Source organism: Phalacrocorax carbo, chromosome 3 (genome assembly GCF_963921805.1).
Source record: "Phalacrocorax carbo chromosome 3, bPhaCar2.1, whole genome shotgun sequence".
NCBI classification, from domain to species: Eukaryota; Metazoa; Chordata; class Aves; order Suliformes; family Phalacrocoracidae; genus Phalacrocorax; species Phalacrocorax carbo.
Window position 1 is genome coordinate 9,810,911 of NC_087515.1, and position 18,869 is coordinate 9,829,779.

The 18,869-nt window shown below is 41.2% G+C and overlaps 1 protein-coding gene across 2 annotated transcripts in view; it reads right to left on the reverse strand.

Moving 5' to 3' along the window:
• The window catches only part of PLD5 (phospholipase D family member 5), a 201,424-nt gene extending 193,591 nt beyond the window's left edge, over positions 1 to 7,833 (reverse strand). Inside the window, exon 1 of one of the 2 annotated variants that reach the window (XM_064445785.1) lies at positions 7,267 to 7,833. In XM_064445785.1, coding sequence (XP_064301855.1) covers positions 7,267 to 7,452 — 186 coding nt within the window. In that variant the 5' untranslated portion in view covers positions 7,453 to 7,833. The remainder of the gene's footprint in view (positions 1 to 7,266) is intronic. The other variant, XM_064445783.1, reaches the window with a different exon arrangement.
• Positions 7,834 to 18,869: the final 11,036 nt, after the last annotated feature.

The following is an 18,869-nucleotide window of genomic DNA, read 5'->3' on the forward strand; positions in this document are numbered from 1 at the left end:
TTCATTGCTCCCCCACTCTGGAAACCTGGGCATACAGGTTATGAGCAAGCAGCAGCACAGGTTCCCTGTTTGGCTGACTAGGGGATACCGATGCCGACACATACCTATTACCTAATCTAGATACACCCTCAAATAGTCTACTCCAGTCCCCAAGAACTGCGAAGGACAGATTGCAGCAACTTGGTTGTCTGCTCGGACTACACAACATTACAGACACTAGAGTGTCACTGCACTGGAAAATTAATGTTATACTTTTTCACTCCAGCAGCTGTCTGTATTAGTGCAAAATCTAGTAATGCAAGCATTAAAAAGAAAAAACCAAACGTATCCAAATCTCATTTTAAGAAACCTCCTTTCAGATTCTGAAATGTGATAGAGGAAGTATTCAGTTCAAGACGATATGTGGACCTTCCAAGACATTAGCAGGGCACCTGGGTTTTTTCTTCTTAGTAGGGAAACTCCTTAAAAATCCTGGAAATCAGACCTTAAATAATGTTATAAAAAGAGCAGGGCAAGAGGTGGGCAGCCATAAACATGGAAATACAGGGCTCCATCAGGGCAGCCAGATCTAGGGAGTCTATTTGCAAGCACAGGACATTCTTTTTTAGGAATGATTAAGAGCATACAGCTTCCCATATTGAATAACAATGAAGTGGGTTTATTAGTCATTGGTATGAGTTGGTCTGCTCTTTCCATCTTCGGATAGTCTGTAAAGAGAGTTTCACTGCAGTATTTTTGCAATCCTTGTTCTGGAATGGAAGAAGGCCTAAGCTAAACATATAGTCAGCCACGGAGACTAGCTCCTTTGGGCATCCTCTATAGACAGTGAAGTGATTGCATTTGTGATGAAATATTCACTAAAGATAGTTTTCCTAGCGTCTTAACACTTTTAAAGATAGTGGAGTACTTACTTTCAATGGTCTGCTATAAGACCTAACCACTAAAAACTGCAGAGTATTTGTTTGTGTAACTGGTAAGATTCAGTTGCAAGTTTCTGAAGCTGCCATTTCAAAATCCTTGAACAAGGATGGTCAACACTGATAAAACAAAGGAATGATAGTAGCAAAAAAGTGGTCTGGATTTCTGGAAAGGACCCATGCCGGAGCAGTTTTTGAAGAGCTGCAGCCTGTAAGGAGGACCCACACTGGAACAGTTTGACAAGGACTATATCCCATGGGAGGGACCACACACCACAGCAGGGAAACAGTGTGAGGAGGAAGGAACAGCAGAGACAAAGTGTTATGAACTGACTGCAACCCCCATTCTCCAATCCCCTGCACCACTTGGGGGATTGAGGGGGTAAGATGTAGAAAAGTCAGGAAAGGAGGACTGAAGTTGAGCCTGGGAGGAAGAGGGGGAAGGTATTTTTAATTTTGTCCCTGTTTCTCACTACCCTGCCCTATTTCTAACTGGCAATAGATGAAATTAATTTTCCCCAAGTTGGGTCTGTTTTGCCTGTGACAGTAACTGGTGATCACCCTGTCTTTATCTCAAGCTACAAGGTGTTTTATCTCATTTTCTCCCCCTATCCTGTTGAGGAGAAGGAGAGAGCAGCTTTGTGGGCAGCTGGCAGACAACCAAGGTCAACCCACCTCAATGAGAAAGAGAAAAATGAACTATTAAGTATTTTTTCACTGTTATGCAATACACAATTACTTTTATACATGGTAACTACTGAAATAAATTATTCTTTACCCTCCAAATTTAAAGATTTCAAATCTTCCATACTATTTTCAAAAGATACCATTTTACATTTTCTGCCCTGAAATGCTATTCAGTATTTTCTTAACACTGTTCAATGAGTTTGGTCCCCTTTTTGCACTCCTCTGAACATTTATTCTCTAATTATGTTTGTCTACAAAACATTACTATAGAAAGACACCTTCAAGGAAAGCAACATTTCAGCAGAAGAATCCCTCCGCATACAGTCTGTCGGCAGCGAAGCTAACTGCATGCTACAACTTCAGCAAGAACCTCAACACATGTTAGTACCCCTGTTGCAGGCAGACAATTCCAAATGTCAGTCTTCTGTTGAGAAAAAGCCAGAGTTCCTCTACTTAATGGAGTTTGTTCCCTTGATTTTAATGATGAAATCTAAATAAAGATACCTATCACCAGGACCAGATAGACATTTGGAATTAAAATCTGCAACCATGCCATCAAGAAGCTCCAAATGCTGAAAACCAACTCTTTAGAGCCCTCTGAATTGCCCCCAATTACGTACTTTCATACATGGTGCACTCCACTCTCCTTGGTATCCGACATTATTTCAGATGACAAATTATTTATACCTGCTTAATGCACAAGGCTCTGTCAATTCATTTAACTCAAAAAAAGCCATGCGTTTGCATTTACTGTAAGACAGGGGCTGCTTTGGGAATGTGTGTAATGATTTTTTGGATTCTGATTTAGACCCTTTTATTATTCTCCCTTAAGTCAAAATCGTTGGCTCTGTCCAGCAACTGATTTGGCTTGACTGAGTTCTACTCCTGTTACTTGCTTTACAGGAAGCTACGTCTACCTCTTTTGTTTACGTGTTACAGGTTATAGCTATATGCACATGGTGTCTTCTGCCATCCTGAGGATGTCAAATTCTGAAGCCTATAAATCTGCCCTCTGACTTTTAACACTTGTGCTAATTCACATGCAAGAGCAGAAATGCAATTTGAAACTGCCCAACAATGTTTTTGTTAAGAATTTCCTGTCTTGTAAGAAAAGAAAAAAAAAAAAAAAGAGAAAAAAAGTCTGCCTAAGATGCCTAAGAGAACTAGTTTTTGAATAATAAAAATGAACTGGCACAATTGGATTTGGGATTTCAACTTGTATAAAGATATTATGACAGGTGAATGGAAGTTATATTTTATTACTGATTTGGTCATGAGGCTCTGCTCATGACAGCCATGCTGGTCAGGCAGCATTGTAAATTGTCTCAGGCCTAACATTTGCATGTTAGATGTCTGCCTCTGTTGCCACGCGACACTGCCCTCCCTCTACCTCATAACCTCTTTTCTCTCTGGATAGCAATGCTGCCAAAGGGATAGCAGTATGCTTATCAGCTGCGTAACATCAACTGGTCAAGTCAACTCTCATAACAGCAAGAGTCTGAAAATCCCAATGTTGCCTTTGCTACTGATCAGAACTTAAGTTAAAACAAGAGATGATGAAAGAATTATAAATAGCTTCTCCTAATTATGATAATACTAAAGGTAACAGACCGAGGATCTCCAGGAAATAAGAGTGTTCTGATACCAGGTCTCCCAAAAAATAGTCTCAAAGTAGTTCTTTAAAAGACAATTTTTAAAATGTTGTAACATAATTAAGTAAAAAATTAAATCTAAGAGTTACTAAAGACTACTACTGCATCTTTGAGAAGGAATACCTGTATTTGTCATTAAAAATATACATACTTGAAGCATATCTGTTGTAGCTTAAGAAGAAATCTGTTCTGCATTTAAGTTTTGATTATTTAAAATTAATTTCTCTAGAATTCTTCACGGAGATACTAGGAAAGCAGCTATACAGTACTTATAATTACTGAAGGATACACAGACATGACTGAGAGCTGCTGTAAATTAAACCAGACATAACTCCCACCAGCTAAAGGCTATCAAGTTAGCTACTCTTTCTCCCCAGTCCCTTCCTCCTCCTTCTTCTTCTGTTAACCAATTCACACTTCACTAAAAAAAGGCAACACCAGACAAACACCAAACAAAAAACACTATGCAAAGGAGACTTTAAGAATATTTCACACAATGGTTTTCACTCCAGCACCTCTAGTACCAGGCAAACAACTTCACAAAAAGGCACGAGGAACCAGCTGAAGCAGGTCCGTAGCACCTGAACAATCTCAGCCCTGCAGGAATTCCAGCCAAAGGTTTGCAGCATCACAGCGGTCACACCTGCAATGTCAGAGTTCCTCACACCTCTAGTAATTTCCTCCATTAAAAGTATGGCTCTTTGACCCATTAGCTACAGCACACGTGTACACTCAGGCCTCACTTCAGCAAAACCTCCTAACTGGCCTAACTTTAAACATGTTGCAGCAGATCCATGTAGTCTTAAATACAGTGTCTCAGTTCACAAAAGAAAATGGGAGTTGTGTTCAGATCTTGTGTGGTACAAATTGTGTTACTGCCACTTGAAAAAAGACAACCCACATAAAAAATTAGCCAATGCTGAGACACACTATATTAAGATCCATTTGAAGAACAATCAATTAACAAGACGCCAGCAATACCTTCCAGATTTTGACTTCCTCTATGGTCAGTCAATAATTAAGTACTGAACAATTTTAAAGAAACTTTATCATATTTGTGCATCTGATCTTGTTCTGTGCTTTTAGAAGAGACATGGCAACAGCTGAATTTCGAACCTCTCTACCACACTCTTCAAATAGAGATCTGTTTTAAAACAACAAACCAAAAAGCACAACACCAAACCCCATAAGGCTATTTCAGTTTTGAAATCTAGAAACAAACTGTGTATTTGAGATTTTTATATAAACAATTTGATAAAAATAAAGATGTTTTTCAGTCCCTCAAACTATATACAGATTAATAAGAAGTGTTGCACATGAATAAGTCATGCTACTCACTTTAATGAAAATCAATATATTGTATCTACTGTGGTCTACAAGGATTTACTGGAAGTAGCGTATAAAATATACTGGCCCAAGTTTATCCCTATTACAACCACACTGAAATCAATTTAAGAAATAATTTCAATGAAGCAAAAACCAACCCCCTCTACAAGGCCTAAAGAGCACATCTGAAACTTCAAAATCTGTTCATGCATATCTTGACTTACACTCACTACATACCCTTCTTCTGCCTATATCTGTCATTATGTAGCATCAAATTTATGACGACATACTTTCAAAAACAGTGCCTCCATGAATGCTCAGTCCTTGTATTTTGATTTTCTTTGTAGGTATCAAGTAGCATGATTATCTCAGAGGGAGCTGCAATGAAATGTTATTTGTGTCCGCCATCCACCTCACGAAGTTTGTGTATCTTCATTATCCAATACTGGCCATAAGCTATCATATGTCAATGACTATACCATTCAGAATGATGCTTCTCAAATTAATTGGTTTGTCTTTTGGAGTGGAAGAGTGGAGTGCAGGAAATAACTACTTTGGCAAGGAAACACTCAAAACCCTCAAAGATTTATCTGAAAATAGAAAATAACCACCTTGCTCCAAAACTGTATAAGCAAAATACGATATAGAAATTAATACATATTTTATTTACACTAAGGGGAGCTATGCAATAGCCTGTTACAACACTCATGAGTAATGCAGTTACCTTAAATCATTAAAAAAACCCACTATTTTCACATATATACTGTTGGCATATCTAATGTACTGCAGGGTATGCACAATAAACACCAATGAAATAAATACTTCATGGCAAGCAAGAAATAACAATGTTCCAATTTTTTTCTTAACATTGTTCAAATAGGCTCTGGGAATAAAAATGACTGGACCAAATGAGAGGGGAAACCCCCAGACATGCATTCACACCAAACTGATTACAGAAAAAGCTTTTCACACCAATGCTGCAGCATTACTGAAGATTACTATTGTGACAAAATACTGACTTCATCCAAAAAAAAAGCCAACCACCAAACCACAAACCCACACACAAGATAAAGGTTTTGCACTTGTAATCTCCCAACAAGTTAATGCCTATTGTCATTTGTAATATTGTGGTGTGATTTAAAATGCAGATATCTGAACACGGTAACATTCAGCTGCCAGAACAGTAGTTAACTATCAAACTGTTGACAGATGACTTCCTCCTCCCCCCCAATTAATAATCATTCATTTGATGACACATATCAACATGTAGGCACATGTAGCAAAAGCCTGTAGCAAAAGCCAGAGCTCAGATTCCTGTGCTTTCTATGTTTTAGCCATCAGCTGTACTAAGGCACTGACCTTTCTTCTTGTTTCACAATGGGAGAATACTCTGCTTACAAGCTTACTACTGTGAAGCCTTGTTGTTAGTGCAAAGAATCACAAAAACATGTATAAGAAGGCAGATAGGATTCAATACCTTTCTCAAATTTTGAAATATGATATTTCTAACAGTTCATCACTTCTTGTCACTTCCCCAGAAGTATAAACAACTCAAGTTTAAGATTTCACTAACAGGGATAAAATACTCACAGGTTACTGGGAAGGGAGGGTACTACTCCATGAAGTAGTTGACAGAAAGGCTTTTTTCAGGTTTCATCTTTAAAGGACTCTACTGTGCCATCTAGGATTTTCATGTAATAAAGGCAATTTATCCTTGTAATGAGACCATTTCTATCCAGACAGACTTCAGGTGGCTGTACCCACCAGAAATATTTTTCCATGCATCCTGAAGTCAACGTGACTGTGATTGCAAACTACTCACTAATGTATTTGCATTATGCAAACCCATCCACACTGTTTTGCATCCCTGTAAATGCAGTTACTCCCCTGTTTTGGTTGCACTGTAACAATGGGTTTCACCTAATAAGCTAATCAGAAAACTCTCAGACAGTATGCAGATCATCGCAACCCATTTCCTTGCCGTTAGAAGTAACATGAAAAATGCTTTCAAACATCTTCTGAGACAGGAATACTTAGAAGCACCTTAAATTCTCATAAAATATTCACTACAGCTATCCGCAGTACCAGTTCTATTGTGGTCCCAAACACACTTAGTTAAGTCATGTACTACTGCTGCAGGAACAGACGTCTTGAAGGAAATCTCCTCCACCCCACACAGACTGAATATTTTCAAAGTCCCATGCATGAAGAAGAAGAAAAAGAAGGGGGGGTGAGGGGCTTCACAGCTAGATTTTTTTTTTAAAAAAAAAGCTATTTTCTTTTAGCAATTCTAGAACTACATTATAATCACCGTGAGAAAAATGCTTTAACCTCCATCTGCACCATCCCAATCTTTCTCCTCCCACATCAGTGCTGAATTTGCGGGAATAGAAGAATAAATAAGCCAAGAACATTAAAAAAAATATTTCCAATTAGGAAGAGACTTGCATGTGGTTTGGGAACAGTACTGACATCCTATTTACCTCAGATTTGACCAGTCTGGGACCTCTAAGTAGCTCCTTTCTCTACCATTTGGGAAATGACATGCCCAGTTACTGGAGAAACACTTTTCTTCTGGAGTCCAAGCTGGTAGAGAGGTAGCCTGACAGAATACCTAGGCAGAGGTCTAGAAGGAAAAAAAAAAAAAAAAAAAAAAAGAGGGGGGGAAATAGAAGCTGGCTTACGTGCTCCAGTTTGTCTTTCCTCCTGAGCCAGACACTGGCACTGTAGTCCTGCTGCTTGACAGTGCTGTAGAAGTTCGCACCTACTCTGGTGAGGCTTGGGGAAGGCTCCCTGGGTCTGCTCTTCAACCTCATCTGCTCAAAGCCTTCGTGGGGGGATGAGGAGAGCCAGTCATGCCTGACTTCCATCTTGACATGACAAGGCAAAGTCCAAGGAAAAAAAAAATCAGAAGAAATCAAGAAATTAAGAGGTACTAGATGGAGAGGGTCCAAAAATGAACAGGATGGGGGAAGAAGAAAGAGAAGGCAAGCAGAAAAACCCGCAAAAAAAAAAAAAGACCAGAAAATAGGAAGAGAGGAGGTAGAGAAGGAGAAATAACGAGGCAGGAGGAGTGGAGGGCGAAGGAAAGGCTGCAGGTACGAGAGGGGAGCGGACTGAGAGATGAAAGGACACTCGGCAAAGAAGACGCTCCAAGATGCCGCTGCTTGTTGCCCTCGCCGCCAGCAAGCTGCAGCCGAGGACCGGCGCGGCGGGGAGCGGCTGCTTGCGGCTCTGCCCGGGACGAGGGGGGCCGGGGGGCGGCGGGGGGCGGCGCGGCGGGGCCGGGCCGGGCCGGGCGGGGGGCGGCGGGGGGCGGCGCGGCGGGGCCGGGCCGGGCGGGGGGCGGCGCGGCGGGGCCGGGCGGGGCGGCTGCCTCCAGCCCGCCTGCAGGTTGGCGCAGTGGAGGGGCCGCCGCCCGCCCGGGGATGAAGCCGGCTCCTCCCCCGCCTCCCCCTCCCCGCCAGCCACCCTCGGGGAAGCAGAAGGCAGCACGCAAGAGCCCCGCTTTCGCCTCTAGGAAAGCGGCTGCCGCCCCCTGCCTCCTCCTCCCTCCCCGCCTACCGGGGGCAGGAGGCTCCCCGCGCCCGCGGGGAAGTTCACGCGTGCCCTCTCCCCCCGTCCCGGCAGGGACCGGCCCGCTGCCCGCACCCGCCGCGGGGCTCGGCGGCCGCTCCCTACCCCGCAAGCCTTTGTCCGACCTCCGCGCCCCGGGGGCTCCTGCGGCGCCGCCGCCCAGCCCGGCGCGGGATGCGCCCCCCCCCACCCCCCCCCGCCGCCGCGGGCAGCGGCAGGTGCGGGGCTGCGGGCGGCGGGGCCACCGCTCCGTCCCTCCCCGGGCAGGGGCTCCCTGTGCTCTGAAGCCTAACCTGACCGAGCTACCTGTCCGTTCCCCGGGGCAGCGGGGAGCGCCCCTCGCCTGGCCGGGAGGCGAAAGCCTCGGCCCGGGGCGCCGGAGCCGGGCACAGGGCGGGAGGAGCCCCCGGCCCGGGCCCTGCCTGGAAGCCCTCACCCCCCGCAGCGGCTCAGCCAGCGCCGGAGCTCGGGAATCGAAGCGCTTCGATGGTCTCGGCTGGACAATACCTCTGGAGGGCCCACGGCTGTAGGTACCCGACCCCCTAGTATTCGTCTCATAAAATAAAAGACGTTTTGGGGTGGTTTCTATGGTCCACTGGCGTCTCTTTTAGTAGAAGTTGGTGTGCATCGCTATTTAGCTCAAACTTGTTTCAGCAGGAGAAAAAAAAAAAAAAAAAGGATTTTCCTTTTTCACACTATGAAAATCCACCTCGCTACTTGCCCACACGCGATGCAAAGCTATATTGGGTATAGACAAGAAAACTTTTTCACACAGTACCAAGAAATAATTATTGGAGCTCAGAACAGCATTTCAGTTTCTGGTGAATATTTGCTGGCACAGCGTTTGTAGTTTTCCAGAGAACTAAACCGATGTAGTTGTTCAGGTAAAGTGATACTGAGCTAAAAGTCCACACCTGAATCCAGTTAACTGAAAATAGCCTTTGAAGAGTAAAACAGTTCATTTGGACTAGTTGGTGAGAACATTGCAGAAGATCTTTGCTAACCATTTGATCTGGAGTGAACTCTACTGTCTGACCAAAAGGTAGATTTAAATATCCTTGCAATTGGGCTCGAGGTGTATCACTGCAACATATCATTCAGAAAACAGACAATGACGCTTTCCCTTTCAAAGTTCTAAGGATAAAGGCAAAACCCACATCACACCTTGTAAGTGAGGATTATTATTGATAGGTAATACTAGTATCTTCATGAAATATTAGAAACATAAACTGAACAGTAGCAGGGGTTTGGTAGGAACATGAAGTACGGCATTTTCCTCTGAAACTAAAAAGGCAATTTCATAATCCTTACCTAAATGCTATGAAAAAAGAAGTGCAACAACCAGAGACATCAATGTTATATGCAAATAATTTTTACTCACCGGTGTAAAGGGGTTGCAGCTTTCTTTTTAATAACTTTCTAATTTCTTTGGCTAGTAGAGTAAACTTGGGCATTTCTGAGACCATCGATACACTCTCATAACACCTGAAGCAAAAATTAGGCTGATGTGACTCCACTGCACGCAGGGCACACCTGAAGGCATTGAGATTTAATTTATGGCATATCACAGCTGCAGTAGCTTTAAGCCCACACAGAATAACTTGATTACAAGGCTGCTGAACTGACCTTTAGCTGCAGGTGCCCATTTATATGCTTATAGATGCACCTACTACCAAAGGACTGGAACACATGCAAACATACAGTCAGAATAAAAAAGCCTCAGAGTTTCTTCAAATATACCATCAGGCTGATGTTCTCACAGAGAGTTTGCATGTGCTGTAAATAAAGACAGCCTGCTTTATGCTGGTTTTGTATAACAAGTTTCACATTGTTTCTATAGCAGTATGTAAAGCACTTCAAACTTTTCCTTATTCCTCTGGGCTTTCTTGTTTATACTGCTTGCAAATATTTAAAAAAAAAAAAAAAAAAGCTTTTAGTAGCACTCTGCAGTTGCTACCTGCTTTCTTCCCCATCCCTTAACACTATGACAGACCAGAATCAATGTGCCGCTGTACATCAGCACCATTCCTCCATATATGTGTGTTTGGGGTTTTTTTAAACGCAGACTTAGCATTTTTGTAGGGTTAGTTTATCTTATCTTGTCTAGTTACACTACCAGATGAACTTCTTTCTGCCTATCCAGAACAGTCACAAAATGGAGTGCTGAAGCTGCTTTTCACTCCTAGGCTATGAAGTGGGTTTGCTCATCTTCCCAAACACTTTCATATTTGGCACGTAGGTGTGCTGCATGTGCCTTTCTACTACTGCTGCTGCCGACATTAATATTACCCCAGTCCTATTCTCATTAGGAATAAGAGAGAAAAGGAAAAAAAGAAGCCCGGAACAAGTCTATTAAAATCATATGAGCAAGCTATGCTTACAAAGCCTTTTTTGCTTGCTAACTCCAAGCAGGAAAGAAGATTTTGAGTGGAAAAATGTAGTCTAATAACTATAAATTTTGTGTTTTCATAAAAATTTTACTCAGGCAAAGTAACAAGCTAAGAATACAATGTCTGCCCCTAGAGCATACATGGCCATAAATCTAATTTGAAAAGAGTTAAAGAGCCATTTCCCAGATTTTCTCTTCCAGTTTATTTCCAGTTCGGACCTATGCAAAAACCAAAGTGTGTTCAAACCACAGCCACAAGCGTATCAACCAGCTTAATTCAGAGATAATTCAACTCATTAAAATTCAATCAGTTCTGTGGTAGGTCACCAATTCCAATTGGCTGTATGAGCTGGATTAAGGTGCTGTCTTTCTCCTCCATGCAATTTTCAGAATTACCCAAACACCTGCTCCTGTCAGGGCCCCTTGCTTCCATAGCAGATGACTACAGCAGCAAGGGTGACTGAATTACAAACATCATACTTACGTCATTAACAATAGATGCAAGTCATGCATATCATAACATGATTTTATTTTACTGTGGTTCATGCTACAATTTTCTCTAATTCACTGTCCACCTTAACATCGAGACCCAGAGAAACTCCTTCTAGGCAATCTACAGAACTTTCCATTTTCTATACCAACAGGATGAATGCTGTAGGGGGCAGAGTTAACTCAGGCCAATGGAAAGAAAATAATCAGCATATAAGGGGAAACATGTAGGTAGGGCTATAATATTTATTTTTTTAAAAAAAAGACATCATCTTTTTCTTCCAAAAATCTTGTCCAGACAAGTTTTAAAGGAGCTGCTCCCTCTGCCCCAGCTTTCTAAACACATTTTTTTTTTTGTATTAAGGTGCTCTAGCAATACAGCACACATACAAGAGCATTAGACCATCTATCAACAAGTGGCATATACCTAGAAATAGAAAAACTCCTAAAGCAAATTTTATTATGGCTGGACAGCTAATGTACATGTCTGCATGCACCCGTCATAGATTCAAGGCCTCCTTACAAAATACTAATCTATGCCACAGAGCTGGACGGCACACAGCCCTGGCCCACTTTTTAGAATTTACCACACCTGACCAAAACAGCGGGCAGCAACTGCCTGCAGGCTTCAGCTGGTGCCCAGCCAGGGGGCCGTGACTGTCACCAGCGTCAATAGCAGTACTGCGCCTGGCAGCCAGGCAGGAAGGTAACGGCCGCCTTCTTACCCAGCTCAGCTGAACATGCTTTCTCATCTAGGAATTGCCAACAAGGTTCAGCTGGGGAGACCTTTGTAACCTCCCAATAACACTGGCACATGCCAGATTAAATTACTAGCCTTTCAAACAATTTTAGAATTACTAAGCCACCATCTCCTGCCTAGTCACCCAAATTCTAGCAGCCTGCAAAGAAAAACACCATTGCAGCAGTCTGTTTCCTCTATGCAGACAGGCTTGCCGTGCATGGCTCCCAGCCTAACTGCTCCTACCTCATGGAAGCAGCTGTAAATCACTGGAACATGGGTTTGCCATAGGGAAGGACCCGGGGAGGGGAAGAGCTTTTCCCCTATAGGGCAGTCTCCTGCAGTACCATGCACAGGGTCAGAATAGTAAAATCCACTATATGTAAAGTAGGAAAACAGTAACAAAAAAGCTAAAGTGCTACATGGGGAGTTGTAAACAATTTCTGTATCATTGCTTTCCCAAATGCTGTGCAGCGTAACATGCAACCTTTGTACAGAGTATCTGTATCTTCAGATTATGGACAGGAATTGAAGCCACAAGTATGTAATGGTAAGGGCGAAGGTAAGGTTACAGTGAAGGTTTGGAGTTGGAGGTACTTCAGATTTCAGGTTATGAACATGTTAGACACCTACCTGAGAAATGAGATGGAAACATTTTCTAATACTGATAATGTTCCCTTCTTTAGCCTCCCCATGTCTTTCTGGATTCAGCTATTAACCAAACTCTTCTGTGTCTCGTGCCTCAAATTTTAACTCCAAACTCTTTCTTCTTTGCATAATCACTGATTAAAAAAACAAAACAAAACAAAAAACAACAAAACCACACAAAACAACCACCTGTTAGGCACATCATTACTCTTGAGACATCTCCCCTCTGTCAGATTTGGTTGAAATCAGATGCGTGTTTCAGAACACATCAGTCTGGGACTGACAGACAAATGATATATCAGCTTCATTTCCTTTAGAAACCAAATAAAAATATCTGAGAGATCAACTAGTATATCTCCCATTTGAAATAAAATGTTATCCTGTAAATACCATAAAAATTTCCAATTAACCTAGAACTCCAGGGCTAGAATTTTTCCCCTATGGCATACTTTCCACCTCCATATAATCTAAGAGGGCATTAAGCTGGCCCCTTGGGTCCATCATGTGCTGAACGCATACGAGTGTGGACTGGGATGCTCTCACTTTCAGCAGGCATTGTGACAGAATATATGATATCTTTCATCTCAGATCCAACTCTGCCTTCTTTCTCCTCTCTTTCATCCCTCCCTCCACACCCATCCACACATTGCCAAAGAACATTTTCAGTTCTGGGCCTCAATAATCTTGTCCAGACAAGATTTCATCCTGCACCTTAAAATAGCATTCGTTAGTGGCACATACTAACGGGGCCATATTCTGTCCTCCATTACACCTCTATGTCCCCACTGGCATCACAAGACAAAAATAATTGTAAAATGAAGGTGTAACCAGGGGGAAAAATTTGGCCTACATTTCTTTAAAATAAATCTGCAGCAAGTAATGCCTGTCCACCACCCCCACCCACCCCCCCGAAAATGAGACCCTTTACATTTGTGTGAAGGGCGCTGGCTTTTTTGTTTGTTTGTTTTCTGGGTACGTTCACATCTGTCTCAGCTTGGGTTCTTCATGCTGAATTTATCTGGTTGGTGCAGCTAAGTGCAATAGGCAGACTGCTGACAAGATCTAAGCTCTCGAGTACTCTTGCTCTGAAGTGAGTAGTTAAAATTGTTCCAGAGGAGTGGTAGTCAGCAGAGGGAAAATACGGTAACGGACAACGTTTTTTCCAATGAACTGGAACTGAAAGCATAGCAGGTGAGGGATCTGTACCAGCAGAAGGATGGATCTCCAGGGACAAAGGATGCTTTTTCACTTCTATTTTCAACACATGCATAAATTATGGGTAATAACAAGGGATATATTCTCCAAATCTGCACAACATGAAGTGTAGGGAGGGAGGGGAGAGAAAAATTGAACAACCTTTCATGAATGTTACTACAAAAACAATAAAGAATGTAAAGAAAAGAAAATTCAATTAGAGGGTGGGGGAAGTAAAACCAAGAGAAGAAAATGTTTGTGAATGCTTTTTTTGTGGCTAGATTGTAGGGCCATATAGGGAAGGAAGAGGCTCTAAGATTAGCACTCTGAAACTTCCCCCAGGTATATTCTCACAATCCATTAATATAGGACAAAAGAAGGAATATATTCCAAAAAGGATAAAACAGCATGGAGCCTTTTTTTTTTTTTTTTTAAATAACAGAGTACCTCTGTAGTGTGCATTTGTACTTTGGAAAATTTTCAGTAAGAAAGTATTAGATTAGGAAGTGTCCAAAGACCTCTCTTACATGTAAGACTATTTTTTTTTCCTATAAAATACAGTTTCTACCATACAAATGAGTATACTTTAAAATAATCCAAAATCTTTTAACACAGAAATTTGTGTGGCTCCAAATTGTTCTTTAATATATTCTAACTAATTTCATAGCACAGAAATTTTTTGAAGCTATTTCTCTGAACCAAGGAAAAATGCTCTAAATTATAGCTGCCCTTTGGAAATTAGCTTAGAACTTCCTGCTCAGTAATGTCAAACTGCAAGCTACAGTGTCAGGAGCTTTAACACAAGCTGTTTTCTAATTGCAATAAAACTTAGAAGTGATCAATCTGTATTTGTGCCATCCTGTGTACTACAGATACAGTCAATTTAAAACACTTTGCACTGAAGTGTTACTAAGCATTTGGATGCTGGGTTCCAGTGAAATACACATGCAAGGGACATTATTTACTGAAATATTTCCCACTGAGAGCAAGCAGAAAGTTATGTCACAGAAGGCAGAACTTTTTTCCCCCGAAAGAGATATGTCATGTTGCATCAGACATCAGACTTACTTGTGTGACCAGAAAGATGTTTATTGATGTGACAGCATCTGAAAGAAGATTAAATAAGAGCCATGAGACAATATGACACGAGTTCTTTAACTTCATGCTTACCTCTGTACTCCGAACCAACTGATCTAACAGCATTTAGAGTGACTGTCTTTCAGTCAGACCAGCTACGCATAGAGGAAGAGCAGAATGGGAGGACAATGTTCACACGTGGTGCAGGAAAGAAGGGCAGGCTGCGGCAGCCTGGATGTAGAGACTTACCGGGAACCATGTCTTTACAAATATGTGTACCTTATGTAAAGCTTGACTGACCTATAAGGATTACATACACGATTAACATTTCAGGATAAGCTTTCTGAAGGTTAGTATTCATCAGTGACTAGCATACATTATAGCACCAGTACAATATAAATAAATTACAGACGCTGCCACATTCAATTTTGCTGTGACAGAGATCTTGGGATGCTTTGTGCAAGGCTTTGCCCTGATGTATTCTAAACAATACTCTATGCCTCTCAAGTCCTCTGTCTAAATAAACAAGGCAGAGATTGGAAAAAGAAAGGAAGCAATGTTATTCCAGTTTAGCAGATATAATTTGAGATACAAAGATTGTGACATGCCAAAATTTATTAGGTATCCTATAACAGACCTAAAGATTGAGATCAGATCTACTGGAATTGATTCCACTATTTAGCCAGAAGATGCACCATGTTTTTGTGTTAATCATTAAAACCTACAGGTGAAATTTCATCCCACTGGTTGTAGATTAAAGGATTTCTACTACGGCTTCACTGCCATACCGGGGAGGGTGCTGAAAATACTATAGACATGCTGTTGAACATGGACTTGGCGATGCTGATTACACAATTTTGACAGTTGCATTACAGACTTCCTCAGACTCTTGATTACTTTACAGGCCTGATGCTATTTCACAAAGAATCCTGAAAACAAAATAACACAGAATGAAGGAGCAGTAAGGTACAGAAAAACAAGAATCCAGAATGTGTCAAGTGTTACTTGTAAGGAGGGGAAGAGGTGGGAAGGAATAACTGTAGGTGCCAAAAACACCTTATAATAAGATGGTGATAAAAAGCAGGCAATGCGGACCAGTTTGTGAGCTGTAACAATACAAGGCAAAAATAAAAATGGTTTCGGGTGCCAGGAAGGTGCATCTACCTTGACAATAATCTGAAAACTACAAAACTGAAGCATATTCCTAGTGCAAAAGATTTACTCTTAGAGGGCTACCAAGATATACCAGTCCAAAGACGGGAAAAAATGCAAATATCAAAACTCAGTGTTATGTTTTTCATTGGTGTAGATCACCTCAGCTGGCCCAGCTGTGTTGCTTGCTATATTAGGAGCCAAGACTCAAAGCCGCCAATATTCTGTCTCTGACAGACTGTTTTCCACCAAGAGCAGCAGTAGTTGATTTCAAGATTAAAACACATATGTATAGAGTGTCTCACATTCCAGAAGAATGGGGAAGAATGAACGATGTAGTATTTTTCCTGGTCCTAAAAGTGAATTTTTTTTCAACACATATATTTCTGCTGCATTTAACATATTCAAAAGGCCAGCTGGAGCTGGCCAGAAAAGCAGTTGGTTCATACTTAACTTTATGCATTTGTGTATGCTTACTGATGTGCAATTGTGTTGAAGTTGTGTGACCAGTACTTTGCTGGATCAATGGTGGCTGTCTTTCGGAAGGACTGAATCTGTCTGTGAGCTCCTCAGGACATAGGATGGTCTTACTTTTTATCAACTTCTAGGATGAGATTAACAGAATTCAACACAATACATTTTGTCTGTAGACCCACACTGTTAAAGAAAGAGTCTTAGCTTATCCTCGCTTAGCTGTATCCTCACTTGGAGGATATAGTGGTAGACAAAGGCTAAATGAGAGAACATGGATATATATCCGTGCAAGCTGTGCTTCTTCCATTGTGTCATATGGTGAGGGCCTTGCATGCAGTGTTGGGCAGCATTGCCATAGCTCCACGCTGTCACAGCCACATCTGAGACATGCTCCTATTGAACTTGGCTGACTTGTTGTACAAAATGTGTTTCATTCTAACAAAATCCACAGGAAATATAATCTAAGGGAAGAGTTCTTTTTCCTTATGAACACTCCCAATGGCTTAAACCAAGTCTTCTTGAAATGAAAAATTAAAACTCCTGTGAAATTAGAAAACTTCATTTCTTAAATCACCAGAACTGCTGTAAACAAGTGAGGGAGGAATTGCAGTCATAACACACTTTGCATACTCTACTCTAGAAAGGAAAAATGGCAAATTTCTTTGTGGGACTGAAAAATAAAAAATTTTAGATCTTTTTACAAAGTGGAATACTGATCATCTGCAAGGCCTACAAGTTACTATGAATGTTCAAGATATACTGCATTACCCTTTCCTGAAAATTGGTTGTGGTGCATATGATCTCTTTTTACATTGCAAAGGAAGGATTAGATTAATCCCTGAGATGTGCAGCAAGTAGTCCACTGATGCATTGCCGTGTTTTAAATATGAGCATATATGAGATAGGCACTTTACCCACATATTTTACTTTCTTCTGTCAGTAAGACTTTTTCATACAGAAAACATTTGCAGTTGTGATAATCCTGAGGAAAAGGTAGGCAAGATCAATGCAGTAAAAGCCATTTTAGTATTTAGTATGTATACTAGGTTAGTTTTGTTTATTTGTTTTCCAGTGATTTTGCAGCATTCTACTTCCCTTCTATAAAATATGCAATTATCCTCATGTAATGAAAATGTGCTACTATAGGTGTGTTCAGCATATCTAAAATTAGAAGCTGAAAAACCTGAAGCAGTTACAGAAGTGCTCAACCTTCAACCAAGTTTATCGGCACTTCTAGAATTTACAAATTCAGATACAAATTCTTGAAACATTAAAAAAACTCATCAGGCCAAATTGTGTGCTAACAGAACTGCACACTGGCAATTAAATTATACTACTTTTACACTGGGGCCACAAAAATCTCATTTCCTTTAGGGGCGTAGTGGAAAGAGCAAACAAGCAATGCCAAAGGTGCAACCTATCGTTAGGGCCTCCAGTGAAACTGCCACAGAATTGTTAAAGGGCAGGGCAGGGAAGACCTTAAGTGATCATCTATGTCTTCCCCAGTAATGACACCAGACTGTTGCCGTAGATTCTCTTTAATGTAGGGTTTTCTGGCCTTCCCTTAGTGGAATGAGATTCCATAGCCTCTCTCAGTTGCCTTTGCCAATGCTTATATTTTGAAACTGAGTTTATTAGTATCTGGCCTGAATCTGCTTTGCTATGAATTCTCTCTCTTTTTTTTTTTTCCCAAGCAAGTGCATAACAGTGACAGTGAATAACCGGCCATTGTCCTTTTTCTAATACTCTTTCTGTGTTGAAAGAATGGCTGCATGTCTCCTTACCACTGCCCTCAGTTCTCTCTTTTAAACAAAAGTGATTTTAGTATTTTTCTCAAGGTAGATGTCTTCTAAACCTTATATTCTTATTGCTTTCCTTTTTAGTACTTCAGTTGGTCTATTTCTTCCCTAATACATGGTGCCAAAGACCTGATGTGATGCTCCAGCTGAGACCTTGCAGAGGCCAATCGCAACAGACATTTTTTCTCTTGTTACCTGGATACAGTGCTTCTTTTTCTATAACCAAGACTGAGGTTCATCTTGCTTGCACCAGAATCACTTTGTTGCATTATATTTCAGCTGTAGTTTCTTACAAGCTGCCTTTCATTCTCTGCAGGATGGTAGCATAACCAGTTACCATTTACCTTTTGTATGTGAACTTTTGATTGGGTTTTTTTTCCAAATACAAAGCCTCATTAATTTCAATTTGTTGACTTCAGAATACTTCTCCAATTTATCAAGTCTATTTTGAATGCTGATCCTGTTTCCCACATCAAAAAGAAGTCTTGTATCTTACACGCTTGGTGGTGGTAATCTACACTCTGTTATACGTGACATAAAAGGAAATACTGAATAGGAGTGGGTGTCAGGCAGACTGCTGTAAGACACTTGACATATCCAATCAGTCTGACACCAGACCATTGGTATCTGCTTTTCCAATATATTTTTTCAATCAGCTGGACCCCTATTCTACTTCATCTATCCCTCTTGCTTATGTTCTGTGAGAACCTAAGACCAGGAAGCATCTTGTCATCAGATGTGCATTTGCCA